This window comes from Vigna radiata, chromosome 8 (assembly GCF_000741045.1).
Source record: "Vigna radiata var. radiata cultivar VC1973A chromosome 8, Vradiata_ver6, whole genome shotgun sequence".
NCBI classification, from domain to species: Eukaryota; Viridiplantae; Streptophyta; class Magnoliopsida; order Fabales; family Fabaceae; genus Vigna; species Vigna radiata.
The window spans coordinates 3,329,011-3,342,851 of NC_028358.1; the positions used below are offsets into that span (position 1 = coordinate 3,329,011).

Consider the following 13,841-nt stretch of genomic DNA (forward strand, 5'->3'; position numbering starts at 1 on the left):
TGATTTTTCTGAACAAACTACTCTAATTTTTAATGGCAATTTTATTTTTCATTTCTATCACAGAGAAATAAATATTGTTATCTTTATTGAGTGTAATTTAATTGAAGTTGATAACGAAATCTTATTACAACTTTCTAATTCAACTTGAACTTGAGATAAATTTTACTTGTACGTGGATGTGAAGAAAATTTGTGAATATGTTGACATTATAGAAGATGAAGGTTAGTTTGAGATTTCAACTAAATTCCAAACACACTTTTATGTGTTTTACCAGATTGACTTGGCTAAAAGTGGACTGACGTGAATTTCTGCTGTTGAAATTGGTCCCCGTATGTTAAAATGAACAGGTCATGATGATGCGCTCTGCATTAACTTCTGCATTATTTCTATTTCAGCCACAAGCTTTTTAGGTAAAAGTAATGGCTGATGATAAAGTTAAAGGACAATTTACTTCTATTGGACTTTCTGAAAGATAACATTTACTTCTGCATCCAATTAGGGATGATAAATTTAAGGAGGATGTAGCATAAATTGATCTATTTTCAATTTTCTGGTTTTCTTTGTTCTTCTAGATGCTATCCTACTCTAAAAGTGCGACATGATAAGAGGAACTAGATCATGTTTCTCCCATAATGCTGTCTCCTATAATTGTTCTTCTTCTATGTTCAGTGCCTAGCGCCTAGAGTTGTGTGGTGTTACGCTGTCTTGTGATATAAACTATCATGTGGGGAGACAGATCCATGAAAGAGGCCATTTTAGAGTGGTGCACAGTTTTGTTAAAGATGACTTTGTTTCTACTATGATACTCTATTCTTAGAAATGTATACGGTTTTTTATTATTTTTTCCCTGGGAATACGTGTTATAGTAACCAAAGGAAACTTGTTGCAGTGAAGAAAGTAGCTCAGACATTTTGTACCTAATGATCAATCCCAGACACAATGTAAAAGGCATTGTGGTCCGTTACCACAGCATTTTGTTGGCATCAACGTGCAACTTGAAATAACAGCTCTAACTAACAAAACTAACATAACATGACATTCTCTGGAACATTCAAATTCCAGATAAGCAATATCAAGATCATTTATTAAGGACATGTTTGGCTACAAACTAAAACCGTTTGAGATTTTTCTTTTAAAAATATATTGTCTGCACTCAGACACAGCACCATATCGCGGAACTAGCAGCAGCAGCAGGAGGTTTTAATGGATCTCTGCATAATTCAATCATAATAATCATACAGTCACTGTTACAGTTATAATTATCCAAGATTATAGGAAAACACACGGGCCCTGTGATTCAAAGTCAGTCACAACTAATTTTGAGAGGAAATAAAGAAGGTTTTTGTTCGTAAAACAATTGCGAGTTAATAAGAAAACAAATATTATAATATACGATTTTTGTTGTAGATCGATAATTATTATTTTCCGACAAGATGAAATTGAATTTCATAAACATTGTAAATTGTTTGTAAGTTTTTTTTTTTAATATCTTTTTCGTTGAAGGATTCAAAATTATTGTAAAAAAATGGTGATTGTAGATGGCTTTTATTCTTTGAAAAAAAAACTCCCAGTTGAAGAGACAATTAACTATAGAAAGGAAAGTTTTCTTCTTCTTCTTCTTGATTTGTATTCTTTGAAAAATGACTTTTATTCTCATCATATGTAAAATCAGCATAAGAGTGTTGCTTTTAATGTAGTTCCTGTCTGAGTCTCAACTTCAGAATAATCAAACAAATCCATCTCACTTTCATTCAAAATAATTGCCTTGTTTTCTCGTACCCTTCATGTCCCTCTCAAACACATTTGTTTGCCACTTCGTCTTCTTCACACCCATCACTTGAAACGTCCCCAGCACAATGCCTTTACTCTTGTAAACTCATGTCATGACCTTGACAGTGTCCTTGGGGTGCTCGGAACAACCCCAGAGGATGCACCAAATACAGTTATGTGGAACTTGATCATGAGGTCCTATGTTGATTTGGGACTCTTCCATTCAGTTTTGTCAGTGTACAAAAAGATGAGGCAAAAGGGTGTTCCCCATGATACTTTCACATTCCCGTTATTGAACCGAGCCCTGTCTTCCATGAGGGCTGATGTTGTGTATGGGAAAATGATCCACTGTGTGGCAACTAAAATGGGTTTGGATGGGGATTTGTATTTTTGCAATACCATGATTGATGTTTATGTGAAATGTGGGTGCATTGCTTGTGCTCGCCTGGTGTTTGATGAAATTTCACTGAGAGATGTGGTTTCTTGGACTTTGATGATTGCTGGTTATGTTTCCCAGAGACTTGTTAGTGTGGCTTTTCATCTGTTCAACAAGATGAGGATGGAATTGGAACCAAACTCGGTCACACTTATTGTGATGTTGCAAGCACCTTGTGCTTCCATAAAATTAAGTGAGGGAACTCAAATACATGGGTATGCACTGAAGAGTGGGTTGCTAATTGATTGGTCTGTGAAAAATTCCCTTTTGAGAATGTATGGTAGTAAAGAGAGTACCAGCGAAGTGGAACTTTTATTTGGTGAAGTAAGCATGAAGGATGTGGTTTCTTGGAATATTTTGATTTCCTTTTACTCCTCAGAAGGAGACGCAACAAGAGTGGCAGGTTTGCTCAAAGCAATGCAGAGCCTAGAAGTGCATGTTTGGAACATTGAAACTTTAACATTAGTTACATCGGCATTTGCAAAGTCTGGTAGTCTTTCAGAGGGCGAAGGTGTGCATTGCTTAGTCATTAAAACTGGGTTTTGTGATGATGTTTGGCTGACATCCCTGCTTGACTTTTATGCCAAGTGTGGGAAATTGGAAAGTTCAGTTCTACTTTTTAGTGAAATCCATTCTAAAAGTAAGATCACTTGGTGTGCTATGATGTCAGGTTTCATTCAGAATGGCTCTTTTATGGAGGCCATAGTTTTATTCCAACGAATGCAATCTGAAGATTTTAATGTTGTTCCTGAAATTTGGAGAAATCTTCTGGATGCATATGCAAACCTGGGAGCTTTAAAATTGGGCAAAGTGGTCCATGGTTACCTTATAAAGAACTTGTTTAATGGGGCAATAGAAAATTCAGTACACCTTGAGACCTCTATTTTAAACATGTACTTAAGAGGTGGTAGCATGTCTTCTGCTAAAACATGTTTTGATATGATGTCTGTCAAAGATGTAGTAGCATGGACAACAATGATTGACGGACTTGGCTCCCATGGTTTTGGCTTTGACGCCTTGAAGTATTTTAATTTAATGATTGAGCAAAGAGTGCAGCCAAACTCAGTCACCTTTTTGAGCTTACTCTCCGCATGCAGCCACTCTGGTCTTGTCAGTGAAGGCTGCAATATTTACCATTCTATGAAATGGGGATTTGGAATTGAACCTACTTTGGATCACCACACCTGCATTGTGGATCTTTTTGGTCGATGTGGGATGCTTAAAGAGGCCTTTGCCATAATATTCAAAATGGTAATTCTACCTGATAGCAAGATCTGGAGTGCTCTTCTGGCAGCTTCCAGAGTTTATGGAAATAAAAAATTCGGAGAATATGCAGCTCAAAGACTTTTGGAACTAGAACCTGACAATGCTGGATATTATACTCTGTTGAGTAATGTAAAAGCAAGTGTTGGAAGATGGGAGGAGGTTGAAAAACTGAGGAGAGACATGAGAGAAAGGGATCTCAAGAAGAAACCAGGGTGGAGCTGCATTGAGGTAGCTGGGTCCATCCGCGGATTTGTTTCTGGTGATAAATCACACCCTGAAGCAGAGGAGATTTATGAGGCATTGGGTAGACTGAGTATAGTGACACAGGATTTAGGGTAGTTGAAAGGGTTGTTTAAACGAACTTCTTGGCTCATACAAGCTACATTAAACTACTCTCAGACAAAGCAAACTAAGCCAAATCGTAGTTCTTCAATGGAGAAAATTTTATCTGTCTCGTCTGGCAGAACACTTGGGAAATGGACGAGGAAGCCTCACATGAAAGGAAGGGAAATGGATATGCAACAAACTAACTGTGGCATTGTATTGTATAAAAGGTTTACCCTCCATTCATAAGAATTAATTCTATCCTCTTTATTAGTTACTAGCAATATATTGTATTTATCAATAAGTTCTCACCTGTTAGCAAGCATTCCTTTTATGTTGCAGCAAATTCATACACCCCTCCCCTCTTAAGAAATAGTGATATTCTTGTAAGTTCTTCCCTAAGAGTCTCAAAGATAACACTATGCTATTTCATATTCTTATTTGTATCTTATAATTAAGACTTCCCAATTCAATACAGGATTTTATCTGTTAAGCTTTATTGTGGTATCCATTTTGCTTCGTTGTGTTGTTTCCTGAAGACATGTATAGTGCAGCTATTGTGATTATGAAATAGACTGTGTTAAGCCATTTACATTTTTAAGAGCTTTTCAGAAAATATATTTAATCTCAAAAGAGATGAAAAATTCAAAACATTCTTTTGGTCTATGTAAAATTGAATTCAAATCTTTTACTCCAAATTTTCAAGATATAGTAATCTGAACGAGAAAAAAGATGATTAAGAGCAAAACCTCAACATGCTTAACTTTATTGGTTTTGTAACAGATTAGTTGATGAATACTTTTTGTTTATAATAAGAAGAAACGGGAATCTTAGTTGTGTTTGATTTGATAGCATCGTTGTTTTTTGTTTCCTGTTAAACCTGGTGGATCTTTTTACTACAGACCAGGATGCTAAGAATTGGTGAAACACAGAACTGCAAGCACAATTTTGGACAACAATGAAGGTCTTATGTAAAAATGACATCATCAAGGGGATGTAAATCAGAGAAATAATCCCTTGAAACTCAAGCCTTCTACCTAAATAATATCTCTCAGTTTTTCATTCTAGCTTGAACTCTAGAGGAAAATAGATTGAATTCCACAAGTGGCATAATTAAGGAAAATGGAAAATTGAAAGTAGTGGTGCTTGTCAGGGAATTTGCTTATCCTCTTGTCTGCATTTCTATTATGTTAAATTTGATATAAATTATAATAATTCAAAGCTATTTGTTCTGTAACCCAAAATATGATGGAAAAGTTATGAACTTGCATTTAAAATTTGTAATAAAAAATACAGAAAATAAATATTATAGCTTTCTTTTAACTTAAAGTAGTAATATATATATTACTGTATGATAAAACAAGTTGTAACTAGAGTAAAGTATATTTTGTGTTAAATATATTTTTAATTTTTAAATTTTAACATGAAATTAAAATTCTTTCATATTTCAAATTTTGTATAATTTGATTTTAAAATTTAAAAATAAATAAATATAATTTTCTATATTAAATTATTTTAAATTTTTTATATATTAATTATGTTCTACATTTGAATTATTTATATTATTTTAACAAGTTTTAACATAAATATCAATTTAAAATATATGTCAAGCTAAAAAAAATTAAAATTTTTAGTTTAAATAAATTATATTAGTATTTTTTAAAATTTAAGAATTAGAATATATAAAAATTTCAAACAACCTCAAATTTTCATAAATCCAATTGAATTCTAAGCCGTAATCTGTTCGCAACCACATTATTTAAATATTTAAATACTAACATGATACTCTTGCCACGTAAATCTAACTATAATACCGTTGAGTTCAATTTAACGAGAATATAATTACTGTAATTTTTACAAAATAAAGATTAAATTGAAACGCGAATAAAAGAAAAAGAATCAATTTGATATTCTCACCCGTAACTCGCAAATGGTTAAACCTATACTTTATTACGAACAGATGCCGATTATTTACAGGGCAAGTGGTTTTTCTCTTCCTAAGAGATTGATGATCACATTAATTTTTTCCTTTGGTTTCCATTGCCACCTTTTTAAAACCTTCAACCTTTTCAATCTCTCCTAGTGGATTCAGAAGCATGTTTCTGTCGAAACATGTCTTGTCTTCCACACACAAAGCCTTATTCCAAAACTTGCGCCTTTTTTCTTTGCCTTCAAACTCGCACCACGATCTCAGCACTCATAGCCGTGACACACAACTACGAGAGGCCCTTCTACAAATGGCCCTTCGTGGCCATGACATGAACTTCCAAGACTACAACACGCTCTTAAACGAGTGTGTGAGCAAAAGGGCATTTAGAGAAGGGCAGAGAGTGCATGCCCACATGATCACAACTAACTATCTTCCCTGTGTGTTCCTCTGGACAAGGCTAATCGTATTCTATGTCAAGTGCGACTCTTTGACAAATGCTCGGAACCTGTTTGATATAATGCGGGAGCGGAATGTGGTGTCGTGGACGGCTATGATCTCGGCTTATTCTCAGAGAGGGTATGCTTCTCAAGCCTTGAGCCTTTTTGTCCAGATGCTAAGAACAGGTATTCTTGGCGTGCTTGTACTTTGTACAAGTTCATATATGAGAGGGGTGATTATTTTTTGGTAATTGTGTTATGGAAGGAGCTAATATATATACTTTTTAATGCTTCATTATGTTTTGGTTTTATTTAGTTGAAGATGTTGTTAGGTCCAAGTTGGTAACTAAGATTCATAAAACGGAGCACTTTATTGAGTTAAGTAGAAATTAGAAGATGAAGATGTTGTTTTAGTTAGTGAGTTTGGTAGGCACTTTTGCTTGCGGGTCACTTTTGTGTCAATGGTTTTTCTGTGTTGACGGAAGCTATACCTTTTTGCAGATACAGAACCTAATGAGTTCACTTTTGCTACCGTGCTTACTTCCTGTATAGGTTCTTTGGGTTTTGTGTTAGGGAGGCAAATCCACTCTCTTATCGTAAAATTAAATTACGAAGCACATGTTTATGTTGGAAGCTCGCTCCTTGATATGTATGCCAAATATGGTAAAATTCATGAAGCTCGAGGCATATTTCAATGCTTGCCTGAACGAGATGTAGTTTCTTGTACTGCCATTATCTCCGGATATGCTCAACTGGGTCTGGATCAAGAGGCGTTAGAACTATTTCGCCAGTTGCAAGATGAAGGAATGCAATCAAACTATGTTACTTATACTAGTGTTTTAACTGCACTTTCCGGGCTTGCTGCTCTAGATCATGGCAAGCAAGTGCACAATCATCTTCTTCGGTCTGAAGTTCCCTCGTTTGTGGTTCTTCAAAACTCTTTGATTGACATGTACTCAAAATGTGGAAACCTCACTTACGCAAGAAGGATATTTGATACCATGCATGAGAGAACAGTTATCTCTTGGAATGCAATGCTAGTTGGGTATAGCAAACATGGAGAGGGAAGAGAAGTACTCGAGCTTTTCGATTTAATGAGAGATGAAAACAAAGTCAAACCTGACAGTGTCACAGTTTTGGCTGTGTTATCTGGTTGCAGTCATGCAGGACTGGAAGATAAGGGAATGGATATTTTTTATGATATGACCAGTGGGAAAATTGGTGTTGAGCCAGACACCAAGCACTACGGGTGTGTTGTTGATTTGCTTGGTCGTGCTGGGCGAATAGAAGAAGCTTTAGAGTTCATCAGAAAGTTGCCTTTCGAACCATCAGCTGCTATATGGGGTTGCCTTTTAGGTGCTTGCAATGTTCACTTAAATGTTGACATTGGTAAAATTGTGGGTCACCGGCTTCTAGAAATTGAGCCTGAAAATGCTGGCAATTATGTTATTCTGTCTAATCTGTATGCTTCAGCAGGAAGATGGGAAGAAGTAGGATCACTAAGGAACCTGATGTTCAAGAAGACTGTAAGAAAAGAGCCTGGAAGAAGCTGGATTGAGCTTGATCAAATACTTCACACGTTCCATGCTAGTGATTGTTCCCATCCAAGAAGAAAAGAGTTATCTGCAAAAGTGCAGGAGTTATCAGTGAGGTTTAAAGAAGCGGGCTATGTTCCTGATTTGAGTTGTGTTTTACATGATGTGGATGAAGAGCAGAAGGAGAAGATACTCCTAAATCACAGTGAAAAGTTGGCTTTGTGTTTTGGTCTAATTTCTACTCCTGAAAGTGTGACAATCCGTGTAATAAAAAACCTTCGTATTTGCGTTGATTGCCATAATTTTGCCAAGTATATCTCAAAGATTTACGGAAGAGAAGTATCTTTGAGGGATAAAAACCGGTTTCATCGAATTGTTGGAGGAAAATGTTCCTGTGGAGATTACTGGTGAGAAGATTTTGATAGAGTAACCAATGAACCTCTAAGGTTGAACTTCAACCTTTAATCTGTTTTGATGCTGAAATTGGCTCAAAATTTAAATGCAATTCCATCAAGAAAATGGAGAACAAAAGGAGATTGGTGTTGAATATTGTTTGGATTGAATAACTTACGAGTAGGATGTAATTTTAAGAGGAATCAACACGGTATACGTTAAAATGCTTCAATGATGTGAAGGTTCTACCAGAGTTAATCCCTACAATATATTCTTGTAGCAATTTTGTATCAAAACTAAGTTGATAATATATTAATCAAGTATTATTCTAGAGTATTATATAAATATCTTCAACTAGTCTTTTTCTACTTTCAAAAAATCACTAGACTATTTTTTCCGTCATCTACCACTCTGGATTAATTCTACAGTATGATATAAATATCACATTTTAATAAATTAATTTATCATGATTAATATTTTTCTTCTTTTATTCAAAGTACTTCAACCATCAGTAATAAAATTAGCGAGTATTGATTTTGGTCAATATAATTTTTTATTGGTTTTCAATTCCACAAAATTTAAAATAACTGTTTTTATTTCTTATAAAATATTTTTCCTTAACGTTCCTTCTGTCAAAGTTGTAAATCCGTGTCCCTAATATTTATTTAAAGATAGATGAATAATCTTTATTTTATAAATCTTAACATAATTTTTATGTAAAACATGTTTATATTTTATATTATAACAATAATACACGATATTTTTTTAATATTTTATTGAATGTATAAGTATCAATGGATGTCATACAATACTAAAGATTAAATGTGATCATTTTCAATTTCAAAGAGACAAAAAAAATTAAGGAACCTAAATCAAAATCAAAACTTACTCAAATAAGTTATAATTCAAAATTTACATATTTTTCAAATATGTGTTTTAATTCAAACAATAGGTTTTATTATTTTATTTTATCCCATCTTCTTTATTTCAGAATATTTTTATCTTAAAATTCAACATATAAGTTTTGTTATTATTTCCATACTATAAATAGATAGAGAGTATAGCAATCTCTTTCTATAAATACTGTGTAAAGGGCTAAAACTCTAGGCCCAATTAATCGTAGTTGGGTTTAAAATTCTAAGTCCAACCCAAACCCAAAAAACGGAAACAAAAAACTAACATCAGAAAATTCGTAGTCTCTCTCTCACTGTGTGACCAATCGCGGTTCAGGTCTCACTCACTCTCCCTTCCGAGAGATCAAAACCACCCAAATCAAACCCAACCCGATGCCGCCCGCCACGCCATTCGCCACCGCCTCCGCCACCATCCGCCGGCGGGTCCTCCAGTCTCTCCGAACCCGCGGCGGGGCGGAGTCTGGTCCCAGCCGGTGGACGAGCCCGGGCCACGAGGAGCGGCCCAAGGGGTACCTCTTCAACCGGACCCCCCCGCCCCCGGGCCAGTCCCGCAAGTGGGAAGACTGGGAACTGCCCTGCTACATCACCAGCTTCCTCACCATCGTGATCCTGGGTGTTGGGCTCAACGCCAAGCCCGATTTGACCATCGAAACATGGGCCCACGAGAAGGCCCTTGAGCGCCTGAAGATCGAGAACGCCCTCGCCTCCAATAACGACTCCTCCGAATGAATCTGCATCAGTTCCTTCCATCTATGCATCCCACACTCGCTTTTGCTAGCTTTTGTTTTAAAGCCATAAATAGGGTTTTCGCTGTAATAAGGGTATAACAACTCTCGGAATTTTTCAATTCCCTTTATTACTCTTAAATTTTACTTTTTCTTTTGCGTTTTTTAGTTTTGCATTGTCATGAGATTGTTGACTCGCTTCCTGTTATTATCGAATGTGGATAAGGCGTTGTTCTTGCGTTACATTGTGGTTTCAATGTTTTTATTTTTTCTATTTAATTATATGATATTCGTTTAGGTGAATAATGCTTTTTGTTGTTATGTGGATTCCGTTGTGATCATTGAGGAGCTATTTGAATAGATCATAGAATTTGTCTGGATTTGTGGATTTGCGAAATTGAAATGCATCCGTCTGGCTGTAGACTATTCGTGTTGAAAGTTAACCTTGGATCGGATTTGTTTAATGTTTGTGTGAATTTGAATTTGTTGATGGATTGTTTCCTTATTCATAAGTTGTTTAGAAATTAGTTGTAGCCTGTGTAAATTGAAATTTAGACTCATTCTAGTGTTGCATAATACAGAGAGAACCAACGGGTTGGGTCTTGTAGAAGGGATTAGTTTCTCCACTATGTGACAATTATGGTTTGATCTCTTTTTGCTTTTTTTTTTCTTTTGCAGAAGTGATTGATCTCTCGAGAAACAAAGTTTGAGTCCCTACATGGAGAGTGTTTACATTTAGTATCTAGTCTTGTTTTGAAGAAAAATAACTGTAAAGCAAATAACTAGAGAACCTATTGATTTATCATAGTTCAAATAACTATTGAAATATTGGAACTTGGAAGTACCTAATTATTGCACTTCTTGAATTGGTTCTACAAGAACTTCTAAGGTTGGCAGTGGTTTCAATTAGTAGTAGTTTATGCTTTTGTGTTCAAGCCTTCCATTATTCTTTATCAGGGCTGAGTTTGTCTCCATTGCCTACCCGTGTTTTGTTACTCTCGTGCATTAGCTTCTCCTAAGTGATCAAATTTATAAAATGAGGAAGTAGAGTATATCTACCGTTTATCTGAATTAAAGTTTCTTGCAATATTGCCTCATTATTGTTTGCGGATCCATTCTTAGACACATTTATTTACTTTAGTCAATCCTAATTTTAAATTCTATGCTGAAGTTTCAGTTTGTGTTTTCTACCTTTTTATTATTGTAGATTTGCACAAGTTAATGTTATAATGTTTCATATCACTGTCACTGAGCCCATAGCAAACAAAAACTATACTTGTGTTGTCTGCTTTATTCCGCACTTTGTTTATGATGATTAATTCTTTAGATGTAGGAAGCAAATTATTCTGCTGTGTTTAGACCAATACCATTGAATCTTTAAAACTTACATAGGGTAAGTTTGGTGTTGGGATTGTGGCAGTTCCTTTGAATGTGATCAACTAGTGCATATATCAAAATCTTTACCAGTTTTTTAATTAGGTCCTGTTTTTAACTCAATTCATCACCTCACCCTACTTCTCTTATCTAAAGCAGTTCCCTCTTCTATCAATATTTCTTTGTTTTGTTTAGCTGGATCTGGATCTGATCACTAAGTGTACCTTTGCAAAAAGCTACTAAGTGTACCTTTGCAAAAAGCTTGTGTTGGATTTTAAAGTATAATTGACAAAAGAATAAAAGAAAAACTAATATCTTTTATTAAGCGAAAGTAGTAAATGATTTTGAGAAATATCTATCAAACTAATTAATTAAATAATGCATAAAATCTTTTTAAGAAATAAGATAGGAATATATTTTTATTTACTGATTTGACTTCTTCAATCACATATTGTTTAAGTCACAAAATTTTCACAATCTCCTTTTTAACTCAAAGTTAGCATACATTAAGTTTTTTCGTTTTTTGACTGTATCATCTAAAGTTCTTTCACTTTTGGAAGTCTTGATCACAATTTCTTGCTTAGCCTTTACGTTCTTATAGTCTTCTGCACCTCATCTACTTGTAGTTGTTCTCTTGGCTTTTTTGCATTTTTAGCAGCTTGTGTTCCGGGAAGAGTTGTCCTAGGTTGCGCTTCTTCCTCTTATTTCTCTGGTTCAATTTGACATTTACCAACTTTAATACCTATTAGCTTTACTTTCTTGCCATTTAGAGATGAGATTTTTTTAGGTCATCCGACATCCATATGTACTAACTACAGTTTTTTTGTTGCTCTATAAGATTTGTCTTTTGGAAAAGGCAATCTTGTTTGTTTTCCATATTGCAAAGCTACGAATGCAGGTGATTTCTCTTCCAATTTAAGCAGTCCTTGTACCTGCATATTGTCTTCAACCTTGTGCACAACAAACTGCTTTTCATCAATCAAATTCAAGGCAAAACTCTTGCCTTTCATTTGAACTCTGAATAATTCTTTATATTATATGAATCTTTAATCAATGAAGTTTTATCTTCAAATAGAACTCTGTAGTCTTTCTTTAGAAGTTGGTCAACACTCAACAAGTTTTGGTCAATTTCAGGAACATATAGAATATCAATAATTAATTTCAAATTTGTGCAACCTTCAATTGCGATGGTTCCTATGCCCTTTGGTATTTTTGCTTTGTTTTCAATTCTGACTTTTGTGTTGTAGGTTGCATAAAGATCATTGAATAATTCTTGATCGTAAGTCATGTGGTTCGTGCAACTACTATCAATTAGCCAACTTTCTGTTGATCTTGCATCACCAAAGTAAGAAACAACAAAAAGTTCTTCTTCACCCTTTTCAACAACTTGTACATTCTCTTGTGTTTTTGATGACTTGTAGATTTTCTCCATATACCCTAGTTGTTTTCATTTATGGCATTTCACATCTGGTCTCCACCAACACTTTGAATGTGGATGATTGTTTTTCTTACAAAAAGGACATGATGGAAAAAATGAGAGGATTTGCTATCATTTTGTGGTTGAAACTTCTCGACTTACCCTTTTTTAAGCAATTTAGCTGCCAAAGCCCCTTCAATATGATCTTTTTCTCTCATGAGTCTTCTTTGTTCTGAAGCCTAAAGTGCGGTCAAAAGTTCTGCAAGTTAATAGTAAAAAGATCTTTTGAGCTCTTCAAGGAAGTCAATGTGGCTTCATATCTTTCTAGAATTGTTACAAGTATTTTTTGAACAATTCAAGAATAAGGAATCTCAGTGCCAAAAAGAGGTATTTTGTTTGCAATGTCGAGAAGTTTGTCCGCATAATCTTTGATTGTCTACATTCCTTTGATTCTCTTACTGCCTTCATACTTTTCCTTCAAAAACTTCCAAATTTCATGTGTCGTTTTCAATGTCATTATTTTGTTGAAAATGATTGAAGATACAATTATGAATAAAATTGATTTGGTTTTGGACTTTTGAAACTTGTTTTCGAAGTTTGCTTTCATTTCAAAAGTCAAATTGAACCAGAAAAATTAGAGGAAAAAGAGTAGCCTAGGACAACTCTTCCTTAAGCGCAAGTTGAAAATGCAAAAAAGCCAAGAGAACAACTACAAGTAGATGAGGAAGTTGTGGAAGATTGTAAGGATGTGAAGACTAAGCAAGAAACTCCAATCGAGACTTCCAAAAGTGAAGAAACTTTAGATGATACGATCAAGGACAAAAAAACTTAATGTATGCTGACTGAGTCAAGGAGGAGATTATTGAAATTTTATGACTTAAACAACATTTGGTTGAAGGAGTCAAATCAGTTAAATAAAAATATATTCTTATTATATTTCTTAGGAGGATTTTATGCATTATTTAATTAATTAGTTTGATAGATATTTCTCAAAGTCGGTTACAAATCCAGTAATATAAATATTTACTGCTTGTCAACACCCAATTTCGTTCGGGTATTTAAATGGTCAAAACTTGTGCACCAATATAAATAGGCACCTGCAATTTAATTATCACATATATCAATGAAGAAGAACCTGATTTTTGATAGCAAAAAATAATTACCTTAAAGAGTTATTACACACATGTTTCCATGGGAAGTGCTTTAACACAGCAAACGAAAATGTAACAGCTGGGTTCAAGTGGGCTCCTGATATATGTCCGGTGGCAAATATAACAACCATAACACTGAATCCTGCAGTGGTTCCACAAGTAAGTGTCT

General features: G+C 34.7%; 2 protein-coding genes across 2 annotated transcripts; both read left to right on the forward strand.

Moving 5' to 3' along the window:
• Positions 1-1,503: 1,503 nt before the first annotated feature.
• LOC106770066 (pentatricopeptide repeat-containing protein At3g57430, chloroplastic) lies at positions 1,504-8,419 on the forward strand. Its single transcript, XM_014655891.2, has 3 exons — positions 1,504-3,810; positions 5,823-6,349; positions 6,665-8,419. The coding sequence occupies exons 1-3, from the start codon at positions 1,946-1,948 to the stop codon at positions 8,107-8,109; spliced, it is 3,837 nt and encodes a 1,278-aa protein (XP_014511377.2). The 5' UTR covers positions 1,504-1,945; the 3' UTR covers positions 8,110-8,419.
• Positions 8,420-9,274: 855 nt separating this feature from the next.
• Positions 9,275-9,973, forward strand: LOC106771273. The gene has a single exon (XM_014657227.2). The coding sequence runs from the start codon at positions 9,378-9,380 to the stop codon at positions 9,732-9,734; it is 357 nt and encodes a 118-aa protein (XP_014512713.1). The 5' UTR covers positions 9,275-9,377; the 3' UTR covers positions 9,735-9,973.
• The last annotated feature ends 3,868 nt before the right edge of the window (positions 9,974-13,841 follow it).